The sequence below is a fragment of the Engraulis encrasicolus genome, chromosome 19 (assembly GCF_034702125.1).
Source record: "Engraulis encrasicolus isolate BLACKSEA-1 chromosome 19, IST_EnEncr_1.0, whole genome shotgun sequence".
NCBI lineage: Eukaryota > Metazoa > Chordata > Actinopteri > Clupeiformes > Engraulidae > Engraulis > Engraulis encrasicolus.
The window spans coordinates 37,470,773-37,496,239 of NC_085875.1; the positions used below are offsets into that span (position 1 = coordinate 37,470,773).

A 25,467-nucleotide genomic window follows, 5' to 3' on the forward strand; every position below is an offset into this window, starting at 1 on the left:
AGATTAAGCTTGGCAATTTGTTTGTTTGGAAACTTAAATATATACACTATGTAAACATCTAGGTCATTTAGTTGAAAAAAAATACTGATAATTGACATTTTGCTTTTGCCAAAAGCGTAGGGGAATCGTAGAATCACTCTTGTGTGTAAATGATGGGGTCTGCAGTTATTGAAAGATTTGAATGATGCCCCTTTGGCAGGAAACAGGTTGAGTTGTGAGAGATGCCTGTTACGCAGATGGCTGCACCTCACTTGAACTGGTTGCCAAACTGATCTGAGAATTGTATCACATATAGGCTACATTACACAATGAATAGGCCTACACCCCATTTTAAAAGTAACACTTTGAACAGTATTTACAAAAAAAAAATACTATACATATATGCTTAGACTAACTTAATACAATAGGGCTATATGTTGAACTCACCACGTTAAAAGGGATATGAGTGAATGTTTGGCTAGTAAAATGAACGTACTACTAGCCTGATATATGAAAAAATATAGCTAATTCATAGCCCTGGTGATGAATTTACAGTTTTCAAGAATCAGGGTTTAATAAGCCTAACTATCATAGCCCACTAGGTTGAGGTTACAGGAGGGTGCTATGCAACCATAACAACAGCAGATGGCAATACAAGTTATAAAATATCAATAGGGCCTTTAGTGCACTTTCAAACAAGTGCATTATGCACATATAGGCATAGACATTGAGCAACAAAGTTGAGCAACACTGCTTTGCAATTTCCCAGCACTGGTTAGTGAGTTTCCATCGTTTCCATCCTCCTTCCCTGAACCATCAGCTACTCTTTCACCTGGATCCCATAAAGACACACGCTGTAATACTGCTCTTTCCTGCTTTTCACATCTTCAGGAGTGATTTCGAGTCTTCCTCATATAGTTGCTGTTCTGCTTTTATATTAACAAGTTTATTGGGTGGTTTATGATGATCTCACTCCTACAAAGATGGTAGAAGATAAAAGCTGAATTTTGAACCCTTCTTATCCTCATCCAATGTTCTAAACGATCATTAGTGTATGGGTTAATGAAATAACTACGATGGCCAATGGCCAATGTCTCACTAGATATTTGTATTATGCCACTCATACAATCTTATAGTAGTCCTATTTTATGCCATAACGAACAATTTAAATGAGTTTGCTGGTTTCAGTTCTTTATTTACTTTCCCACTGTGCACACCTGTTTCTCATTTTGCATAAACTCCTTTCATGTCTATTCATATTTAACCATCTTGCCTGTTTCTTTTTCTATCCTCAAACCATATACGCTCACTGAAGCATTTTAGGTGTCTCAGGGAATTGTGTTGATTACAGGCCTGCATATAAACTGAGAATACAAAACCAAAACGTTGAGTCACCAAATGAGAGATTTATTGAGAAACATCAACAGAAAAGCAGGATGCATTATGTGTTCATACCAAAACAAAGCATCAACAACACTCTTTTTAGTCATACTTTCAAGTAGAAAAGTATTAACGAAAATGCAAAGGAACATGCAAGAAAGAAACATCAGAAAGAAGAATGCATGCAATTAGGAAGAGCATCTTCCAATTAGGAAGAGGTCTTCACCACCTAGCTGCATTGTGTTGTCCCTATCTAGCTGCAGTGAGCGTTGTTCACTGTAGCCTTTCTATCTGCAGTGAGTGTTGTCCACTGTAGCCTGTCTAGCTGCAGTGAGCGTTGTCCACTGTAGCCTGTCTAGCTGCAGTGAGCGTTGTCCACTGTAGCCTGTCTAGCTGCAGAGAGTGTTGTCCACTGTAGCCTGTCTAGCTGCAGTGAGCGTTGTCCACAGCCTTGCTCAGAGGCCTGGAGAGGGCAGAGTGCTGCAGCTGGCAGCTGTAGGAACGGCCAGAGTGCCAGCGTTGCGGCTGCACCGTCAGGACGCTGCTGAGGGAGAAGGTGCCATCAGACTGGCGCTGAGACGGGCCCGTCTGGAAGTCAGTGGCCGCCACTTCTTTGCCATCCTCTGACCAGCTCAGGGTGGCACCATCAGGGTAGAAGCCCTGAGCCAGGCACACCACAGTAGGCCTGTCCCCAGAGGAGAAGGCCTGGGAGGGGGCCAGCAGCACCAGCTCAGGGGGGGATTGGGGACGGGCTGCAAGCAAGCATGCAGTTTACAGTCAGTAGCAGAATAACATATATTTTTTTTTGTTTATGTTATTTTATAACTAAGCCATACCAGCGTTCAGTTAAAACATTTGAATGTGAAAATTTGGTGGAAAAAAGGAAAATAAAAGTGAAGTTATAATCTCTAACATTAGTAAGATATTTCCATTGCTTCTTCAAAGAAAATATTTAGAAGTAGATTCAATAACACACTAAATATATCAAAAATGGCATAGATACTGAAAATATAATGAAATGTAATGTAATTAAATTTTTCAATGGCAATAAGAAGAAAGGTTGAAATTTGATGAAAATAATTTTACACATCTTAAAGCAACCAATATAACCAATAGTTTTTGAAGTGTAAAATTATTTGTTCAATTAATCGTACCAACGTATGATTATTTTTACTTACTGAGACCAAACCGTCCCCATACTATTGTCATGGTTTTTAAAAGCCTAATATAAGAGTACTTACATGCCTACATAAACTAATTGAAATAACTTAAAAATTACTATATCCAGGATATAGGAAAATGTCACACTTACCGTTACTCAGTGTTGTTAGTTTTGTGCCTCCTCCGAAGTAGCTAGTCCACGGTGATTCATGCTCGCACAAAAACCTCTGAACTGTCTTTCCCTGTGTGCAATGGGCCTTCATGCTTCAGTGCTCAACAGCACAGACATTTTACAAGGTCAACTGGGGGAAATGGACATTGTCTGGTCAAGATTATCAAGATGACTAAATACGTCTGTTGTCATGTCACTCATAATCATTCTTCCAGTTTTAGATTGTGTATTATTTGCATGTTTTGCTTATGATTGGGGGCCTTGAGGTTTTTGTACCAGTCCTCAATTGATTCGAATCACTGTGAGGCGAGCCGACACCAGCACAATAGTAAACAGCTTCATCATCAGCTGTGACTCCATTGATGTTCAGGTACTCATTCAGTCCATTATCAGTGTAGGTGAATCTGCTGGCCAAACCAGATGCCCTGTTGCCATCAGCAAGCACGAACTTTGGAGCATCGCCTGGTTTCTGCTGGTACCAGGATATTACCCAGTTACCGCTGTCCCTGGTGCATCTAATCTGCACATTTTGACCTAGTGCTGAAGTCATGGTTTTCTCCTGGGTCAGCACAAGAGCCTCCATACCTGCAAGGAATTCAAGAGATTTTTTTGAAAAAAGAAAAGTCAAGCAAGTGCTCAACAAAATAAACCTTAAAAAAGTACCTTAGTAAGAAATCTTACCAGAAAAAGTGAGCATGAAAGCTGTCAGAAATGTAATTTTAGGGATCATGTTGATAAAATAGGAAATCATAAAGTATAAAATTAGAAGGCTAAAGCTGACAGCAGTTTCTGTATGTTCCCCTCAGCGCCAGAGAGCAAGAGACTTCTGGTTCCTAATATAGGGCAGTTCTTGCTCCCTCACACTTCCTCCCCCAGTTGCAAGCTCAACCCAATCATTCATGCTACACTAGATCCACAACCACTCCAGGAAACCCCCAGATATTATTCTAATTACCAGATGCAGATTGTGTTTCATCATGTATAGAAAAGCTGCAATAGTTGGTTCAATTTGAAGACATGCCAAGCAACAATATTAACATTGCCCCTGTTATATATAAAAAAAGCTCTCACCTGAAGTGACGGTGGCCAAGTTGTAATGCATTATTATTGGAAGTGTGTAAAGTTGTAGTAGTAGTAGCAAAGTTTTTCCATGACTATTATAGTGTTCCATTGGCGGAACAGTGTACAACAGAGAAGAAAGCCATTGGGTAGTTGAAATATGAAGCGTAGAGGTAATTTGATGTTATACACTGTCTCCTGCACCTCATCTGAGACACAGGTGGTGAGGGGTGAGAGATGAGCATGAGAAGGTTTGTACGTCATAGTGTTACACAGCTCATTGTGTTATTTCACACCATGTTCAATATACCAGCTTTTCATGAACTACACACAGTAGCTCTGGCTGATGATGACCCTCTCTAAAGCCTCATTATTACCAATCCCAGCTGCTCATTTTGTGTGTGTGTGTGTGTGTGTGTGTGTGTGTGTGTGTGTGTGTGTGTGTGTGTGTGTGTGTGTGTGTGTGTGTGTGTGTGTGTGTGTGTGTGTGTGTGTGTGTGTGTGTGTGTGTGTGTTTGTGCGTGTGTGTGTGTGTGTGTGTGTGTGTGTGTTGTGTGTGTGTGTGTGTGTGTGTGTGTGTGTGTGTGTGTGTGTGTGTGAGAGAGAGAGATCGGGCTATATGACTGAATGTGTCTGTCTGTCTGTCTGTCTGTCTGTCTGTCTGTCTGTCTGTCTGTCCCTCTGTACGTGATTGACCTGATGGCTGAATGTACACAAGATTGTGTCATGTTAATATGTTAATATGTCATGTAATGTACATTTTGTGTAGGCCTATTGTATTTATGTATGAAGGACACCGTAATTTCCTTTGGGATCTTTTCAGTACTGGAGGAGACCCCTTTTTGTAAACCTCCCTTGCTTCCTTGGGGACTCATTTGACACTACCCAAGTCTCTCTTGCACAGGTGTACCCCAACTGTAGGCCTACTGCCCCGTCACGTGACATCTAAAGCAGTGGTGTAAAATAAACATATCAGATAATCCCTCTGCTTTTCATCTCCCTGATTCCACTTCAAGTCTTTCTCATACCTCTTTTTTTAAATAAACTAATTCATTCATTCACTGTGCATTTTACAACCATGAAATCCACCCCTCTTTCCCCTTGGACACCATAAAGATATAGGTATATTTATTGTTGCAACACTTTACATTTCACCTCTTGGCTTCAAGTCTACATACTGTATAATGGGTAGAATGTAGATTACTAGCATATGCAATATGCAGTATACATACGTTTGCCATACTGTTTCGGATGAGATTGACTTGGCTTTATGTCCATCTTTTATCATACACTGTCCTGCGATAAGAGCTTTAGTATGGATTGATGTAATATAGACAAAGGCAAGAATGTGTACAATTAACATAAATATTCTTCTTAAAGTAGAGCTTAAGATTTTTCCATGCCGCTCATACCATCTAATTTTCGCATATGGCCTCTGGAGCAACATGTAAATAACTCTGGTGGTTTCACTTCTTTATTTCATTTTACATGTGCACGTCTGTTTTTCCCACAAAATGTTTTTTTGTACTTTTAAAATATCTGTGTTAATGTTTATGTCATATGTTGTTTTCTTTACCCAAACCATACAAACCATCTACAGAAATGTTTGTGTTTCCTGCTGTCATAAACTAGGCATTTACATCATGCCATTGCAACTGAATTGAGAGTAAACAAGTGAAAAGTGTGAAAAGTGGAAGGATTTATTGGATGAATTGAACATGAGAAAGAAATATAATGCATGTATAATATTGATAATATAATATTAAGATAATTATTGACACTAATTATTAAAATAATAGGATGTACCACACATTTAAGCAGACAAGTAGTCATACAATGTGCACACACTCAAGATACCATTACTTTTCAGAAAAAAAAGGTTTGAAGAAGCAATACAGTTAGGAAGAGCAAACATCAGGGAGTACAGTAGTTGCCTACATACTCTCCCCATCTATTTGCAGTGAGCGTTGTCCACAGCCTTGCTCAGAGGCCTGGAGAGGGCAGAGTGCTGCAGCTGGCAGCTGTAGGAACGGCCAGAGTGCCAGCGTTGCGGCGGCACCCTCAGGACGCTGCTGAGGGAGAAGGTGCCATCAGACTGGCGCTGAGACGGGCCTGTCTGGAAGTCAGTGGCCGCCACTTCTTTGCCATCCTCTGACCAGCTCAGGGTGGCACCATCAGGGTAGAAGCCCTGAGCCAGGCACACCACAGTAGGCCTGTCCCCAGAGGAGAGGGCCTGGGAGGGGGCCAGCACCACCAGCTCAGGGGGGGTCGGGGGACGGGCTGGAGGTTTAGAAGCAAAATTAACATAGAGTAGTACAATGACTAGTGTTAATATGCATGGAAAAGATGTAATATTCACATATGAATCGGTAAGACTTAATTTTTAAGACACATATCTACTGCATGGGTAATATTAAGTAACATTAATCTAACACAGATACTGTATAGAGTATACACTGCACTAACACTGCACTAACTTTTACCCTGCAAGTGAAGTTGATATATTTACTTACTACTCTAATTGCAGAGTGCCAAGATACAGATACATTGTAAAACAGGTAATGTTATACATTGCAACCATACGGTTTGAACGTTTTTTTTATAAGATATATTTTGCCTTTATTTGGGACAGGACAGGGAAGGACAGACAGGAAATGAGTAGGGAGAGAGAAGGGGAGGGATTGACAAGTGACCCGGGCCGGAATCGAACCTACCCGGGTCACCTGCATGACAGTCTAGTGCCCTACCGTTATAGCCACAGTAGGGCCAGTTTCTAAGATTTTACGATTGGGCACATTATAAATGATTAAATCAAATTATTAAATTAAATTATTAAATTAAATTATTAAATTAAATTAAAATTGACAATTTTAAGTGAAATAAAATTAGATTAAAATTTAGGATTATATTATATTTTATATATTTTTTTTTTTTTTAAATAAAGAATGAATAAAAAATGTGTAATGTGTAGCGTAAGATAAAACATGTTTAATGTAAGAGAAAAGTTTACATAATTTTGGCTACTGTAAGATCAAGATACACATTTTCAACAGCCAATGAATTGAAATCAAGGATGGAGCTGGCACATGCTTAAAAACATTACGCTTGTTCCTTCTTCCTTTAATTTGACATTTTTGAAAGGGTAAAATCTAAAATATTATCATGATACATTTCATTCAATTACTTTACTTTTTTGTATTCATTATGAACCTATCCAAATTGATCTCCAATTCATACTCATTCAGATTTATATTATTTATAATAAAATGTTCAAGCTAATGACGATGATGATTATTATGTTATTATTAATTATTATTATGATTATTATTATAATTATTTTATAAGCAACAAGGTAGATCATGAATCCTTAAATAGTAAGTGGACATAACGTGATTAAGTTGCAAAATCTGACATTTATTTTTACTTTTTATACAGAGGAATCTGCATTTAATTAGAGTTTAAGAAATTATTTTGAAAAAAAAAGAGTCGAATTACTTACCATTAGTTATTTGTAGTTTGGTTCCTTCGCCAAAATAAATAGCATGGGATCACAGTGTTACAGCCCCTTACAAAAACCTCTGACATGCAGTTCCCTATTTGCAATGGCTCCCCATGCTTCAGTGACCTGCACCACAGAGGTCAAACCCATTATTCAGCAGAACATGGACCTTGTTCAGACAGGAAGTGGCTGAAATCCATCACCTCATGCATGATGACTAAGGTCTGGTCAGTGGTCAACACTTGTTGCCTTATTTTGCTCTCTATATAACCAGGTTGAGGACAGCATGAGTTTTTGTATTGGTAGTTCATGACACTGAATCACTGTGAGATGCACCAGATGGCTCACAGCCGTGACAGGCACAGTAATAAGTAGCCTCATCTTCAGCAGTCACTCCATTGATGTGCAGATACTCCTGACTCCCAGATCCAGAGTAAGTGAATCTGCTGGGTAGTCCACTAGCTCTGGTGCTGTCTACTAATAAGAACTTCACTCCGTCATCCTTCTGTTGGTACCACGTTAATACCCAGTTACCGCCACTTGGTAATCTGCTTGGTGAGCAGGGGATCTTCACATTCTGCCCCAGCTGAGCTGTTAGAGATTTCTCCTGGGTCAAGACCAGGGCCTCCAGACCTAAACACAACATCCAAACCAAATAAATGAAAGAGTTAATGCTCTAAACATGGATATGGTACATGTTGTGTTTGCCATATTCTGAGTAAGACTGAACAAATTCCTCCTGAGTAAGACTGAAGATCTGAATATTCTCCTACCACAGAGAGTGAAGGCAAGAGCAGTGAGAGTAGCTGTGTTGAGGATCATGGTGTTCAGCTGTGTGGCAGTTAGATGGAGAATTTGTCTTCCCTTCTGAGAGTGAAGAAAGCTCCCCTTCTCTTGTTTATAAAGAGCAGCTCAACAAGACTGTCATGTCCCCCTATACATGTACTGCAAACCCCCCAACCTCAGTCGTACATGCATGCATGAATGCATGCACGCACGCACGAATGCACGCGCACAAGCACAAGCATAAGCACACGCACACTCACACTCACACTCACTTGCACACGCACACATGTACACACACGCACACATGTACACGCACACGCACACGAACATGCACACGCACACGCACACACACATGCACTTGCACACTCACAGTACTGTATTTAATGTTTGATTTTCTTGTCAGAAAGTTCACATAATTTTAAATTTCTATTTCCAGGTTTCTTATATTGCCATCAGTATTCTGGTGTACAGATTGAAACATTTTCACATCAGCTCTCTGACTTCAGTTTCCTCCAACTCGCACCATCATGGACCTGTGTTTGGGGTCTGATCCAGTTCACATACCATGGGCCATGACAGATGCTGTGCAATATGTCTGTGTACACTGTGAACACTGTGTATGTGTCAAACAGCCAGCAATAGCCTATAGCTCAGACAAAATGTTAGTCATTCACAATGATTATTTGGTGATTCAGTCCAGTGAAATAGGCCTATGTATGTCTTTAAGCCACTGTTGATAGTATTTTCATTGCATGGTGTCTACCATGGCCGTAGCCAGCCATGTGAAGTAGGTGAGGTCCATGATGCGCTTCGCGCCGAAATTTTATTATTAATATAAAATATAAATTAAAAATGAATTCATAAAATAAATAAATATAGGCTACACAGGCCTATATATAGGGCCCTCCTCTATGAATGTAATGTGAAATAGTAAATATGTAGACATGTATAATAATAAATATGTTGTAGTTTTCAGCCAACTCAGCCTATTCCCTTTGAATGGCTATGCTTTGGTATCATGCCTCTTTTATTATAAACAGCATCCTCCCAGTCAGTAAAGCCCTTTGTAAGGAAACTAAAGCTTGACCCTGAAGTTGCACAATAAGCTACATCCTCAGATGGCAAGTTGCTCAGCCATTCATATTTTTCTCCCAATGAAATTACACTTCAGCTGTTTTCCTCCAAAGATACAGGGCTATCTCTGTGCAAACCACCTATTTTGGAGTAAACTTTTTTTCTTCCTAGAGTCGCATCAAACGTTTTGTTTTTATTTACTTGTTGTAGTTCTTCACAAGCGCAGAGGACAAAAGTCTTTCAACGAGAAAGAAAAGTAGCCTATCCTCCGCGCTCCTGAGCCATCTGATGCGTCACGGCTATGCAGACACAGTAGTCACGGGAGCCTCTTCAGGTGTGGATATTTTACTGCAATTGACTCTGACGAAGACGTGGCAACGTCGATAGTCTTGGCACTTGTCCAAATTAACAGGAAAATATCCACACCTGAAGATGTTCCAGTGACCTCCTCTGTCAGTGTTTATGCTTTCCCATTTACAATCAATTACCTTTCACGGATATCCTGCTTTTACCTTTATGCAGCAGCTGATGCAGCAGCCGGCCTTCTTAAAATAATGACTCAAATGGCTTTTTAAGACACCATAGCCTACTTGTTACGCATGAGCGTTATAGGCTATACAACGGTTGGCTTTCTGTCAGCGGATATCTCATCAAGCGCGGGCTTACTGAAAGCGGAGATCTCACCAAGCGCGTGCTTAATGGGCGCGTTCGTGACGGCACATTACTGCGCAGGCTGCACACGCACACTTTGCCATTTCAATGCATTTTTCCAACCAGAAAGCATGGTAATTTTGCTTTGCGCAATGCTCTGTCACGAACGCGACCAAACACTTGCGATGTCGGCTGAGTTGCGTTCTCTCCCACGAGTCGCACCACTTGCGATATTAATCAATCTGGTTTACTCTCAAAAACAGAACACAAAGGCAAAACTAGAACACATAGCTCATGGATGTTAACCACAGTTTGCAAAGGACGCTTCACAAAGGTTTATAGATGTTTTTGTGTGTTTCAGTTGGTCATATTTGCTGTTAAAATAATAATAATAATAAAAAAACCTCTCACGATAGGCGAGGTCCGGACCTCGGTAGCCTCAAATGTAACTACGGCCATGGTGTCTACTCAGCTTTGCCGTTTGCTATGAATAAAATAAAATACACACGATGCAAACATTCTTTGGACCATTGTTATTCATAAAAGATTCTACTGATGCACTTGGACATTTTCTTCAACAGTAAATTAAGTAGAAGGATGTTTCAGTTCTTCTTCTTTTCATGATCTTTTTCAGGTTTCTTCCAGCTCATGTAAATGATGGGGTCTGCAGTTATTGAAAGATTTGAATTTTGTTCCTTTGGCAGGAAACAGGTTGCCTGGTTAACACCAGACCTAATCACAAGTGAGATCGAAACGAGTGTGTAGAACTGAAGGCAGTATGGGAGTTCCCAGGCTAGGAAACAGGTGGAGTTGTGAGAGAAGGCTGATGTGCAGATGGCTACACCTCACTTCAACTGGTGGCCAAACTGATGCGAGATTCCTATCACATATCGGCTACATACATTACACAATGAGTAGGCCTACACCCCATTTGAAAAGTAACACTTTTGAACAATATTTAAAAAAAGATATCTCCATACTATGCTTTGAAGAAGTAGCCTACCAATATATGTTGAACTCACCACGTAAAAAGGGATATGAGTGAATGTTTGGCTAGTAAAACGAACATACTAGCCAGATTGGCTATATATGAAAAAATATAGGCAATTTATAGCTCTAGTGATGAATTTACTGTTTTCACGAATCAGGTTTTAAAAACAGCCTGACAGCCTGACATAGCCCATTAGGTTGAGGAGGCACGTGGGTGCTATTCCACCACCACAACAGCAGATGGCAATAAAAGCTACAAAATAGTAGTAGAGACGTTAGTGTCACACTCTCAATAAAGTGCACACACATATACACATACAGTAGACACTGCGCAACAAAGCAGCATTGGTTAGTGGGTCCACTGGGCTCCTGTTTCCATCCTCCTTTCCTGATATCAGCTACTCTTTCACCTGGATCCCATGAAGACACGAGCTGTAATACTGCACTTTCCTTCTTTTCACCTCTTCAAGAGTGACTTTGAATCTTCCTCATTCTAGTTGCTGCCCTGCTTTTATCTTATCAAGTTTATTGGGTGGCTTATGATGATCTCACCCCTACATAGATGGTATAAGTTAAAAGCTGAATTTTGAATCCTTCTTATCATCATCATCCAGTGTTCTAAATGACCATTAGTGTATTGGTTAATGTGAGAACTACAATGGCCAATGACCAATATGTCACTGGATATTCGTATTATGCCACTCATACACGTGTCTTGTAGTAAGCCTATTTTATGTCATCACGAACAATGTAAATGATGTTGCTGGTTTCAGTTCTTTATTTAGTTTTAAACTGTGCACACCTGTTTCTCATTTTGCATAAACTCCTTTCATGTCTATTCATATTTAACCATCTTGCCTGTTTCTTTTTCTATCCTCAAACCATATACGCTCACTGAAGCATTTTAGGTGTCTCAGGGAATTGTGTTGATTACAGGCCTGCATATAAACTGAGAATACAAAACCAAAACGTTGAGTCACCAAATGAGAGATTTATTGAGAAACATCAACAGAAAAGCAGGATGCATTATGTGTTCATACCAAAACAAAGCATCAACAACGATCAACAGTATGCTGTCATACTTTCAAGTAGAAAAGTATTTACTGAAATGCAATGGAACATTCAAGAAAGAAACTTTAGAGAGAAGAATGCATGCAATTAGGAAGAGCGTTGTCCCCATCTAGCTGCAGTGTGCGTTGTCCACTGTAGCCTATCTAGCTGCAGTGAGCGATGTCCACAGCCTGTCTAGCTGCAGTGAGCGTTGTCCACTGTAGCCTGTCTAGCTGCAGTGAGCGTTGTCCACAGCCTTGCTCAGAGGCCTGGAGAGGGCAGAGTGCTGCAGCTGGCAGCTGTAGGAACGGCCAGAGTGCCAGCGTTGCGGCTGCACCGTCAGGACGCTGCTGAGGGAGAAGGTGCCATCAGACTGGCGCTGAGACGGGCCCGTCTGGAAGTCAGTGGCCGCCACTTCTTTGCCATCCTCTGACCAGCTCAGGGTGGCACCATCAGGGTAGAAGCCCTGAGCCAGGCACACCACAGTAGGCCTGTCCCCAGAGGAGAGGGCCTGGGAGGGGGCCAGCACCACCAGCTCAGGGGGGGTCGGGGGATGGGCTAGGAAAAAGATGAAATATAGAATATGAAATTATGCCATTTTATATAATAAATGTCACCAACAACATGACATGCATTACATAGTGACTCGCCTGATGCTTTATTTTTGGGTATGGAATAGTTAGTATGGAATAGTACCTACTAGTAAAAAAGACATTTTCTTTTTGGGAGAGAGGGATTGCCTTTATGGAGGTTTTTGCCCATTTCTAATCATTTGTAAAAATCAAATTTTACACTACACAATGAATAATAAAACAGAGATTAATGTCAGTGTACAGAAGAAAGTGAATTGAGAGAGCTATAGAAAGTGAAGCGATTTATGTACTAAAAAAACAATGTGAATGCATCTTCTCTGACATGCACTTGTAATGACTTGGAAAGTGATTTTTACTTCATTTATTTCTTTATTTACATCTTTATTGACAATTAACAATTTCATCTTTACAAAAAAATGATTTATTGTCACAATAGATTTGTCAAAGACATGCATTCCTCAACATCTGATGTTATCAAATAATTATTGATGTTTGCTAATATCGTTTTTAATATTATTTTTTCAAATACTCTCCCATTTTTTTCCTGTCATATTAAAACTGAAATTCCATAGAGAAATAAATAGCTATTTATGACTATAAACTGTTGTTCATACTATTTATTTGCATTTGACTTTACATTGACAAATATTTCTCTGAATTTATTGACTATGTATAGATGACTGCTATAGTTACAAAGACAATTGATACAAAATGTGTATTTACTCACCATCAGTAATCAGGAGTGCTGTTCCTCCACCATAAGGGTGCCACAGTGTTACAGCACCGTACAAAAACCTCTATGCTGTTCTTCACCACATGCAATGTGATGCCATGCTTCAGTAAGCATGAGCTCAGGGGTCAGACAACCCAAAGAAGACGAACTGGTCATCATCTAGACAGGAAGTGCTTGCAAGGGGCAGGGTCATCATTTAGGCACACTCTAACTCAGGCCTGGGGGCACTTGGGTTAAAATTCATCAGATTAAATCTGGTTTGTTCCTCCAGAGGTTTTTGTTATGACATATGATGGTGAGGGAGCACTGTGGTGGTGAGCGGCTGAGGGGCAGCCATGGCAGGCACAATAGTAAACAGCTTCATCATCAACTGTGACTCCATTGATGTTGAGGTACTCATTGTATCCACTATCAGTGTAGGTGAATCTGCTGGCCAAACCACGAGCTCTAGTGTCTTCTACAAGCAAGAACCTTGGAGCACCACCTGGTTTCTGCTGGTACCAGGATATGTAATAGCCACTGTTGTCCTTTGTGCATCTAATCTGCACAGTTTTGCCCAACGTTGAAGTCATGCTTTTCTCCTGGGTGAGAACAATAGCCTTCAAACCTGCAATGAATGTAACAGTGAGTATCATATTACTTTTAAGATGTAACACAGGTGCTAAATGACTTACTCCTTTTCATACGTGCTATTGGTTAAATGACCTTACCAGAAAAAGTGACCATGAAAGCCGCCAGGAAAGCAGTCTTGGACGTCATGTTGACAATCAACCAGTAGGCTTTACAGCAATGTCTGTGTGTGTTCCCTATAGCGCTGGAAAGTAAGAATCTTGTGCTTCCTAATATATCGCAGGACAGTTCTCACTATCTCACACCCCCTCCCCCGGCCTGCTGCAAGCTCAACCCAATCCTTCATGCTACACTAGATCCACACCCACTCCAGGAAACCCCCAGATATTCTAATTACTGGATGCCGATAGTGTTGTTACATCATGTATAAAAGCTGTAAAGTTGGTTCAGTTTGAAGAGCTAATGAGACATGCAAAGCAATAATATTAACACTTTCCCCAGAAACTCAGTGGCCAGGTTTTAAAGTTTTACTATAAACTGTGTAATGTTATAGTTGTGTAGCACAATGGTAGTAAGGTTTTCCCCACTGGCTGAATGGTGTGCAAACGAGGAGAAAGACATTGAGAAGTCAAAACAGAAAAAGTTTATTGCAATTATACTCCATGTTAAACATTACAGCAATATTGTAGATGAAGTCCTAGCATGTACCTACATATCCTCATATGAGACACACTTAGGCCAGCCCAAGGCATAAGCGAATTGTGCGGTGGCTCAGGGCCCCCAAGCCACCAGGGGCCCCTGTGAGCAGTGAAGTTTCAGGAAGAAATCAATTCTTCTCTTAGTTCTCCTGGTCATATTTGTTTTCTTGCCTACTCAATAGGCCCTCCACAATGTACTGCTCTCTGTCTGTTCTATATGACTTGTATGTATACTGCTTTACTCTGCATAGGCCCCACACTTTGTACTTGTTTGTATGCCCTCTCTGTTGCTTTGACTAAAAGTGTCTGCTAAATGTTATGTAATGCAAATGGCACGGTTATGTTTTCAGCTAATTACATATTATGGTAGACCAAATGATGGTGAGTAGGCTATAATTTGTTACACAATTGTGTAGCCTATTGCAGTGGATCCCAACTTTTTTCTTTAGAGATCCATATTTTGGCCTATAGGATTATGAAGTAGGCTATCTGATGCTGAGTAGGTGGTGGTAATTTGGGCCCCCGGATGAAATGTTGCTTAGGGCCCTATAAAGGCTTGGGCCGGCCCTGCACATAGGTGGTGACAGGTGAGAGACGAGCATTTGGAGGTTTGTACGTAATAGTGTTCACAGCTTATTGTGTTATTTCACACCATGGTCACACCATCAGCTTTTCAGCTTTTCACCATCGGTCAGTCTGTAAAATCTTAATTTGTACCAAGTATCACAGCTAACAAGCAGCACAACAAGCTAGCTCTCAAAGCAAAATATAATTTGCAGAAAGCATATGATATGCAACAATGCCAAAAATAATGCCACACGCAGAGCAGCTGCCACAAAGCAAGCTTTCACAAAAAGGAAAGTATAGGCAAGCTAGTAGGCAAGCAGGTAGGCAGGCAGGCACGCACCATGCCATGCCATGCCATGCCGCGGTCAGCCGGCCAGCTGGCAGGCAGGCAAGCAACTGGAGTGTTGATAGTCCGGGTTTATATAGGCCTACAGGTCCAAGAGTACCATGTGACCAGACTAATCAGGCATTTGGCAGGTGAAGGCAGTAATTGAATAATGACATAACAACCCTTACTCAGGTGAGGACAGGCGCTGATTGAGAGATCAGGATGGCGCTGGAAGAGTCTTAAAATCGTTGAGTCATTCACACTTGCATCACTTAAAAAATAGAATAGTTTAACTATCAAAATCCATGTGCAATGTGCTACTGTAGTTTCCTTAGAAATTGCTTCATGCTTGATAGTATCAGAGAATCTTTAACCAGCAAGAATGACTGAAGTTCTTTGGGTGGTATTGGAGCTTGATGGCTATCACAAACAAGTGAAGGATGAATGGGTTTCAATGGCGCTCCCTAAAATAGCTTTGTTGGTTCCACAACGGCCAATGCTGCTATTGTGCAGTACTTACTGTTTATGTTCAATATGTGGCTCAAAGCAATATTTTCACACTATGTATTATCAATCACAGCTGCTTATTGTGTGTGTGTGTGTGTGTGTGTGTGTGTGTGTGTGTGTGTGTGTGTGTGTGTGTGTGTGTGTGTGTGTGTGTGTGTGTGTGTGTGTGTGTGTGTGTGTGTGTGTGTGCGCGCGCGCGTGTGTGTGTGCGTGCGTGCCTGCCTGTCTGTCTGTCTGTCTGTGATCTGCCTGATTAAGAACGCAAGTATGTTAAACGTTAATATGCTAAAAGGCTTTGCTCAGGGATTCCCTCTCCATTATATGAAATTGACACCTCTTTCCCCTGGGCACCATGGCTTGGCTTGAATTCTACATACAGTAGTATAATGGGTAGTAGGTAATAGTATAGTATGTGGTAGATGTTTACCATCCTTGAGGCTTTATCACTGTACAGGGATGCCATCTATAACACTAGAACTACCACGGAGGGGTCAATTGACCTTTTTACCTAAAAGCCCCAAAAGGGGGTCATTTGACCCTTTGGACCCCCTGCGGACACTCCTTTTGCTGTGGAAATGTAGCTGTTAGCACCTCACAGCTGTCACTTGAGACACAGAGTGTGTGTGTGTGTGTGTGCGTGTGTGGATCATTTCCAATGCCTGTTGAGTGCTGTATCTCTGCATCTTTGTTCCTTGGAGAGGAGCTTCTTTCACCACAAAATTCTTGAGGGAAAAGAAGCAGTAGTCCACATGCACTGGTATTTACCGGTATCCATCTAACAATTGCCAGGTTGCATTCACATGAGTCGTTATGGTCACATGGCATGGGAGATTCACACGTTACAGTTTTCTCGATTGGTTTGGCTAATTTCTCAAAACTGAGATGACATTCTCAAAACAACACGGACAAATCCCCAAACCAACTTGCAATTTCCCAAAACAGAATGGCATTTTTCATTGCTTTCATCAGATATCAAATGCTTTGTACATGTCTCAAATGTTTAGTACATCTCTGCAGATGGATATGTACAAATACCCTTCAGTTGACACATTCAGCATACATTTAGCACATTTTCCAAATAAATTGACCTTGCATATCTAAACGAATTAGACAATTCTCAGTCTAATGGTTGCCCTCTCAAAAACGCGTCAGCATTATTTCATTGTGTAAGTCATCATATGCAAAGTGGTCTACGCAATTCCCAAAACAGTCAAGGACATCATATTTTAAGAATTTCATTACATAGTAAATTCATGACAGTATTCAACAGGTCAGATTGTATTGTAACTTTACTAGTTAGTAGAAAATAATTTTACAACCGTGTATACTACAGTTTCCTCTGTTATTTGGCTAATTTCATGACATTTTTTCAAACGACATTCTGTTTTGAACAATTGCTAGTTGCTTTGGCATTTATCCATGTTATTTTGAGAACGTTATCTCTGTTTTGAGAAATGAGCCAAACCCATGAGAAACCTGTGATATATGGGCACTACTTTCTGTATATGAATTTACAGTACAGAAAGTTACTGATAAATGTCCTTGGTAAATTATCTGTGTTGTCAAACTTCAATGGTTTCACTCACTTTTTCATTTTTATACATAGTCGAAATCTGTTAGCTGAACGTAGATAAAACACCTAAGTGCTTACACAATGGCAAAGGGACAATGTATTTTGGGGGTACTGGGAAGAAATTTAGTTTTGACACATGGGTAAACTGTTTTTGGGGTGATATGAGCGAGTGATGAGGATCCATATAGTTATGCTGAACCATCCAGTTTATTTTGACAGAAGGACTAAATGAATGCAAATGAGCCAAAGCAATTGAGAAGGATCTATGCCATTTTGATGGTACTGACTATTTATATGTAAGACGGTTTAGTGCTGATGCAAGAATGAGGTGTTTTGGGAGGTATATGACATTTTTCTAGTTATCTGAACTGTTGTGTAGAAGTGTAAGAAATGACCCAAGGGTTATAGGAATGTCATCTCAGTTTCAAGAAATGAGCCAAACCAATCGAGAAAAACTGTAATTCAACCATTATCTGGTTGCAGTCATATGATTCGTCATGATCACACGGGACATTCACACATTCATTGATGACTTATATGAAGAAAATGTGCTGACATGTTTTCAGGACAACCATTACACTGAGAATCAACCAATTGGGATAGATCAGCAAGGTACATTCATTTGAAAATTCTACTAAATATAAGCTGATTGTCATTTGATAGCCATTTGCAAGGATGTACTAAATGATTGAGACATGTACAAAAGCATTTGAAATTTGATGAAAGCAATGATAAATGCCATTCTGTTGTGAGGAACTGCAAATTAGTTTTGGGATTTGTCCATGTTTTGAGAATGACATCTCAGTTTCAAGAAATGAGCCAAACCAATTGAGAAAAACTGTAACACACTGTCCGCCAAACTGTGCTATATGTCTTTGCTGCTGATATCTTCATGCAAGTTGCTATTTATCTGTGGTGATTTTGGAGGCTGACAGCCCTTGGGAAGAAGCTGTCTGTCCCTGTTTGTCTTGGCTGTTAGCACTGTAAGGTGTGACCCCCTCACCCCTCACCCCACACACGGCCCCTAACAGCCTCATTACCATAACAAAATGAGTGATTAGTGTATTAGGTAAAAGCCACCGGGTCAAATGACCCCTCTCTGGTACTTCTAGGTAGGCAGAAAAATCCTGGTAGTTCTAGTGTATAATGACCAATTAATAATAGTGTACAAGTAGATTCTTAAAGTATAGCCTACCATTCTCCCATGCCACACATACCTTATTATATAGCACATGGTCTCAGGAGCAACATGTAAATGAGTTTGGTGGTTTCACTTCTTTATTTAGTTTTACACAGTGCCCATCTGTTTTCAGTTTTCATGCCAGTACATCTAAACTGAGAATAAACAATTGAAAAGTGTCATGTCAGGAAAGATTTATTGGATGAATAGAACATGAACATGAAATATAAAGCATTATGTAATTTATGGTGATAGCAAAGCAAATTATCAATATAGTAATACAGTATGAAGCGACACATTCAAGCAGACAAGTAGTCACAAATGTGCACAGATACACTCAATATACCATTGTTTTTCAGGAAAAAAAGAATTGAAGAAGAAATGAGGTTAATGGCATAGGGGCACTTTCCCCATCTAGCTGCAGTGAGTGTTGTCCACTGTAGCCTGTCTAGCTGCAGTGAGCGTTGTCCACAGCCTTGCTCAGAGGCCTGGAGAGGGCAGAGTGCTGCAGCTGGCAGCTGTAGGAACGGCCAGAGTGCCAGCGTTGCGGCTGCACCGTCAGGACGCTGCTGAGGGAGAAGGTGCCATCAGACTGGCGCTGAGACGGGCCCGTCTGGAAGTCAGTGGCCGCCACTTCTTTGCCATCCTCTGACCAGCTCAGGGTGGCACCATCAGGGTAGAAGCCCTGAGCCAGGCACACCACAGTAGGCCTGTCCCCAGAGGAGAGGGCCTGGGAGGGGGCCAGCACCACCAGCTCAGGGGGGGATTGGGGACGGGCTGCAAGCAAACACGCAGTTTACAGTCAGTAGCAGAATAACATATACATTTTTTTGCTTATGTTATTTTATAACTAAGCCATACCAGCATTCAGTTAAAACATTTGAATGTGAAAATTTGGTGGAAAAAAGGAAAATAAAAGTGAAGTAATAATCTCTAACATTAGTAAGATATTTCCATTGCTTCTTCAAAGAAAATATCAATAACACACTAAATATATCAAAAATTGCATAGATACTGAAAATATAATGAAATGTAATTTAATTCAATCTGTCAATGGTAATAAGAAGAAAGGTTGAAATTTGATGAAAATAATTTCACACATCTTGCAGCAACCAATATAACCAATAGCCTTTGAAGTGTTAAATATCCGTTCAATTAATCGTACCAACGTATGATTATTTTTACTTACTGAGACCAAACCATCAGTACCCATACTATTGTCATGGTTTTTAAAAGCCTAATATAAGAGTACTTACATGCCTACATAAACTAATTGAAATAACTTAAAAATGTATTACTGTAATATATCCAGGATATAAGAAAATGTCACACTTACCGTTACTCAGTGTTAGTTTTGTGCCTCCTCCGAAGTAGCTAGTCCACGGTGATTCATGCTCGTACAAAAACCTCTGAACTGTGTTTCACTGTGTGCAATGGGCCTTCATGCTTCAGTGCTCAACAGCACAGACATTCTACAAGGTCAACTGGGGGAAATGGACATTGTCTGGTCAAGATTATCAAGATGACTAAATATGTCTGTTGTCATGTCACTCATAATCATTCTTCCAGTTTTAGATTGTGCATTAGTTGCATGTTTTGCTTATGATTGGGGGCCTTGAGGTTTTTGTATCAGTCCTCCATTGATTTGAATCACTGTGAGGCGAGCTTACCATAGCACAATAGTAAACAGCTTCATCATCAGCTGTGACTCCATTGATGTTCAGGTACTCTTTGTATCCACTATCCGTGTAGGTGAATCTGCTGGCCAAACCAGATGCCCTGTGGCCATCAGCAAGCAAGAAGTTTGGAGCACTGCCTGGTTTCTGCTGGTACCAGGATATTGTCCAACTACTGCTATCCACTGTACATCTAATCTGCACATTTTGACCCAGTGCTGAAGTCATGGTTTTCTCCTGGGTCAACACAAGAGCCTCCATACCTGCAAGGAAATCAAGATATGTTTTTGAAAAAAGAAAAGTCAAGCAAGTGCTCAGCAAAATAAACCTTACAAAGGTACCTATTAAGAGATCTTACCAGAAAAAGTGAGCATGAAAGCTGTCAGAAATGTAATTTTAGGGATCATGTTGATAAAATGTGAAATCATAAAGTATAAAATTAGAAGGCTAAAGCTGACAGCAGTGTCTGTATGTTCCCTTCAGTGCCAGAGAGCAAGAGCCGTCTGGTTCCTAATATAGGGCAGGCAGCTCCCTCACACTTCCTCCCCCAGTTGCAAGCTCAACCCAATCATGCTACACTAGATCCACAACCACTCCAGGAAACCCCCAGCTATTATTCTAATTACCAGGTGCAGATTGTGTTTCATCATGTAGAAAAGCTGTAATAGTTGGTTCAATTTGAAGACATGCCAAGCAACAATATTAACATTGCCCCTGTTATAAAAAAAAGCTCTCACCTTAAGTGACAGTGTCCAAGTTGTAATGCATTCTTATTGGAAGAGTGTAAAGTTGTAGTAGTAGTAGCAAAGTCTTTTCAATGACTATTACAGTGTTCCATTGGCGGAACAGTGTACAACAGAGAAGAAAGCCATTGGGTAGTTGAAATATGAAGCGTAGAGGTAATTTGATGTTATACACTGAGTCCTGCACCTCATCTGAGACACAGGTGGTGACGGGTGAGAGATGAGCATGTGGAGGTTTGTACGTCATCGTGTTACACAGCTTATTGTGTTATTTCACACCATGTTCAATATACCAGCTTTTCATGAACTACGCACAGTAGCTCTGGCTTGCGGTGACCCTCTCTAAAACCTCATTATTATCAATCACAGTTGCTCATTTTGTGTGTGTGTGTGTGTGTGTGTGTGTGTGTGTGTGTGTGTGTGTGTGTGTGTGTGTGTGTGTGTGCGTGTGTGCGTGTGTGCGTGTGTGTGTGTGTGTGTGTGTGTGAGAGAGAGAGATCGGGCTATATGACTGAATGTGTCTGTCTGTCTGTCTGTCTGTCTGTCTGTCTGTCTGTCTGTCTGTCTGTCTGTCTGTCTGTCTGTCTGTCTGTCTGTCTGTCTGTCTCTCTGTCTCTCTCTCCCTCTGCACATGATCGACCTGATGGCTGAATGCACACAAGTTTGTGTCATTTGTTAATATGTCAATATGTCATGTAATGTACATTTTGTGTAGGCCTATTGTATTTATGTATGAAGGACACCGTCATTTCCTTTGGGATCTTTTCAGTACTGGAGGAGACCCCTTTTTTCAAACCTCCCTTGCTTCCTTGGGGTATCATTTGACACTACCCAAGTCTCTCTTGCAGAGGTGTACCCCAACGGTAGGCCTACTGCCCCGTCACGTGACATCTGAAGCATTGGTGTAAAATAAACATATCAGATAATCCCTCTGCTTTTCATCTCCCTGATTCCACTTCAAGTCTTTCTCATACCTCTTTTGTGAAATTAACTAATTAATTAATTCACTGTGCATTTAACAACCATGAAATCCACCCCTCTTTCCCCATGGACACCATAAAGATATAGGTACTTATTGGTGCAACACTTTACATTTCACCTCTTGGCTTCAAGTCTACATACTGTATAATGGGTAGAATGTAGACTGCTAGCATATGTAATATGCAGTATACATACGTTTGCCATACTGTCTCGGATGAGATTGACTTGGCTTTATGTCCATCTTTTATCATACACTGTCCTGCGATAAGAGCTTTAGTATGGATTGATGTAATATAGACAAAGGCAAGAATGTGTACAATTAACATAAATATTCTTCTTAAAGTAGAGCTTAAGATTTTTCCATGCCGCTCATACCATCTAATTTTCGCACATGGCCTCTGGAGCAACATGTCAATAAGTTTGGTGGTTTCACTTCTTTATTTCATTTTACATGTGCACGTCTGTTTTTCCCACAAAATGTTTTTTGTACTTTTAAAATATCTGTGTTAATGTTTATGTCATATGTTGTTTTCTTTACCCAAACCATACAAACCATCTACAGAAATGTTTGTGTTTATTGCTGTCATAAACTAGGCATTTACATCTTGCCAATGCAACTGAATTGAGAGTAAACAATTTAAAAGTGTGAAAAGTGGAAGGATTTATTGGATTAGTGGATTGAATTGAACATGAGAAAGACATTTAATGCATGTATAACATTGATGCAAATTAAAATTAAAAAAGATAATTATTGACACTAATTATTAAAATAATAGTATGTACCACACATTTAAGCAGACAAGTAGTCATAAAATGTGCACACACTCAAGATACCATTGCTTTTCAGAAAAAAAAGGTTTGAAGAAGCAATTCAGTTAGGAAGAGCAAGCATGAGGGAGTACAGTTATGCCTACACTCTCCCCGTCTAGCTGCAGTGAGCGTTGTCCACAGCCTTGCTCAGAGGCCTGGAGAGGGCAGAGTGCTGCAGCTGGCAGCTGTAGGAACGGCCAGAGTGCCAGCGTTGCGGCTGCACCGTCAGGACGCTGCTGAGGGAGAAGGTGCCATCAGACTGGCGCTGAGACGGGCCCGTCTGGAAGTCAGTGGCCGCCACTTCTTTGCCATCCTCTGACCAGCTCAGGGTGGCACCATCAGGGTAGAAGCCCTGAGCCAGGCACACCACAGTAGGCCTGTCCCCAGAGGAGAGGGCCTGGGAGGGGGCCAGCACCACCAGCTCAGGGGGGGATTGGGGACGGGCTAGGAAAAAGATGAAAAGGAAACATGAGAAAAAAGGTACATTTGAACAATATTTGACCAAATAGAATGTACTGACGGGTTAAAAAGAGCTTGAACCATTGACACTATGATAACATTTTGTTTAACACAGCGTTATAAATTGTCTGTAACCAGAATGGCAATGACCAAGTCGTAGTGCCTTTCCCCAGTGTTATGTTTGGGCGGGGAGGGGGTGGGTGTCAGTTTTCCCGGGCCCAGGGAGACAGGGGGCCCAAATTTGGGTTTTCTTTATATTCATTGTATGTATTGGATGGGGGTAACTTTCAGATTACATAGTCCTGGGCCCAGCAAAAGCTGTCAGCGGCCCTTGGTAGTTAACTTTTCAATTACTTTTACAGTGTTCTACTGGTGATAGGCCTACCAATTTTTAAACTGCTGAGTTTAACATCATAGTGAATGTTAAAAGAGAGATAACAGTTCAGCAAATATGCAAGAAATAGAATGGTCTCCCATCCCCTTATATATGCAGAATGTACCGGTACAGTAACATATGGCCAGATATTAATTTTGATCATGAGTATTTAAAATTGATTGTGGTTAAAAATGTTCACACATTGGATGTTAGATAAAGTCACAAAATAAAGTGCAATAGCAGAAATAATGTAATAACAAAAATATTTTGGTAATGCTTTATGAAATGGTTTAGATGTTAACTACTAATACATGAATACAATATTTTGAATACAAAGACTTTACACATCTTATCACTTCCCAGCAACGTAATCATTTTCTGCAAATGTAATAGTTATTACGTTTGCAGGAAGCTGTGTATTACGTTGACAGGAGGCAAGAATTATTACGTTGGCATGAAATGATTACGTTGGCCGGGCTATTACGTTTGAAATGCACACTTTTTTATTACGTTGGCAGGGTTATTACGTTAGTGGGAAGTTATTACGTTGGTGGGTGTTACATATCAATCACTTATGCAGAGTATGTATTAGTCATTAACATGAACCCTGTAGCCTCTTAGTGCAGATGGGCTCGATGGCGGGCTTATTTTCTATTTGCTGAAAATACTCAACTACATTATAACAACATTGCTATGTCTGTACAGGGGGCCTTAAGTAGGCTAACAGATTAAGACATAGCCATTACAATTTTGATGACAGTAAGGTTATAACATAGTCTCTGCACTAAGGGGTTAAGAAAGTGTTTCCAATATTTCACTGTTAAAGTGGAATAGGTTCATGTATTTTAGATCAACTTTGAAGAAGACAGTGCTATTAATTTTTACATATACAATTTTTGAAATATATTGCTTAAAAATGCCTTTGTTTGTTGCTCACTATTGCTGACAGACAGTGTATCAAAACGTTTAAATCAAAATAAATCATGCCTGATTCATTAATATAGACTTTGTAGTGCAATTTTAAATATAACCTTGAATTTGATACATTTTCAAGCTTTACCTAGGCCTATCTTTTACATGGAATTTTGACTATGTCCTCACATTAAGAGCAAGAATCCATATACAGTACTGTAACAATAAGTTCTGGAATAGCATTCAATGTCTTCTTACACAATATTTAAATGGTTTTACAAATGTGGTTTTATTACAAAAAATAGATAGTGTAAAAAATTAAAAATGTTCATTAATTCATTGTCAACACCATATAAAACAACACATTATATGTCTATTTTCCTAATAAGCAAATCTAATAGCGTACTCACCATCAGTAATAGTCAGCTGTGTGCCTTGACCAATGCTGCCGTGGCACAGTGATACATCGCCGTACATAAACTCCCTCTGCTACAGCACAACTGTTTGCAATGGGGAGCCATGCTCCACTGCTCCTGGAATTCAGGGGACAGCTTGGCTGAACAGCAGGAAATGGTCATCCATTAGACAGGAAGTTGGGTCCCAGTCATCACCTGATCCAGTCTGATAGGCATACTGACATGGTATCAGTCCATGTGGAGGTTTTTACATGTTAATGCCTGTATGTGGCTATAAGAGGTTTAGTGTATTGGAGATATAGGGAAGTGTCACACTGTGGTGGCTGTCACAGATGATGCACCCACAGTAGTACACTGCCTCGTCGTCCGCTGTCACTCCATTGATGTTCAGGTACTCATTCAGTCCATTATCAGTGTAGGTGAATCTGCTGGCTAAACCAGATGCCCTGTTGCTGTCTGCGAGCAAAAACTTTGGAGCACTGCCTGGATTCTGCTGGTACCAGGATATTTTCCAGCGACCGCTGTCCCTGGTGCATCTAATCTG

At 40.5% G+C, this 25,467-nt stretch overlaps 1 protein-coding gene and 5 gene segments (V, D, J or C); all 6 read right to left on the bottom strand.

Annotated features, from left to right (window-relative positions):
- Positions 1-1,641: 1,641 nt before the first annotated feature.
- LOC134470170 (immunoglobulin lambda constant 1-like) lies at positions 1,642-2,926 on the bottom strand. The segment is given in 2 exon segments: positions 1,642-2,111; positions 2,672-2,926. Coding segments are annotated over 2 exon segments (441 nt in total).
- A 2,776-nt stretch (positions 2,927-5,702) lies between these two features.
- LOC134469874 (immunoglobulin lambda constant 1-like) lies at positions 5,703-7,462 on the bottom strand. The segment is given in 2 exon segments: positions 5,703-6,031; positions 7,420-7,462. Coding segments are annotated over 2 exon segments (372 nt in total).
- A 95-nt stretch (positions 7,463-7,557) lies between these two features.
- LOC134469875 (Ig lambda chain V-1 region-like) lies at positions 7,558-8,104 on the bottom strand. The segment is given in 2 exon segments: positions 7,558-7,883; positions 8,024-8,104. Coding segments are annotated over 2 exon segments (375 nt in total).
- Positions 8,105-11,996: 3,892 nt separating this feature from the next.
- Positions 11,997-13,886, bottom strand: LOC134469876 (immunoglobulin lambda constant 1-like). The segment is given in 2 exon segments: positions 11,997-12,359; positions 13,838-13,886. Coding segments are annotated over 2 exon segments (378 nt in total).
- A 5,073-nt stretch (positions 13,887-18,959) lies between these two features.
- On the bottom strand, positions 18,960-21,216 carry LOC134469877 (immunoglobulin lambda-1 light chain-like). The gene is made up of 4 exons (XM_063223901.1): positions 21,081-21,216; positions 20,221-20,489; positions 19,887-19,944; positions 18,960-19,327 (listed from the first exon to the last, which is right to left on the bottom strand). Exons 1-4 carry the CDS (start codon positions 21,214-21,216, stop codon positions 18,999-19,001), a joined length of 792 nt encoding a protein of 263 aa, XP_063079971.1. The 3' UTR covers positions 18,960-18,998.
- A 1,463-nt stretch (positions 21,217-22,679) lies between these two features.
- Positions 22,680-25,467, bottom strand: part of LOC134470171 (immunoglobulin lambda constant 1-like) — a 3,079-nt gene continuing 291 nt past the window's right edge. Inside the window, 2 exon segments of the C gene segment in view lie at positions 22,680-23,204; positions 24,918-25,467. The exon segment at positions 24,918-25,467 is cut by the window's right edge and continues 65 nt beyond it. Coding sequence covers positions 22,876-23,204; positions 24,918-24,984 — 396 coding nt within the window.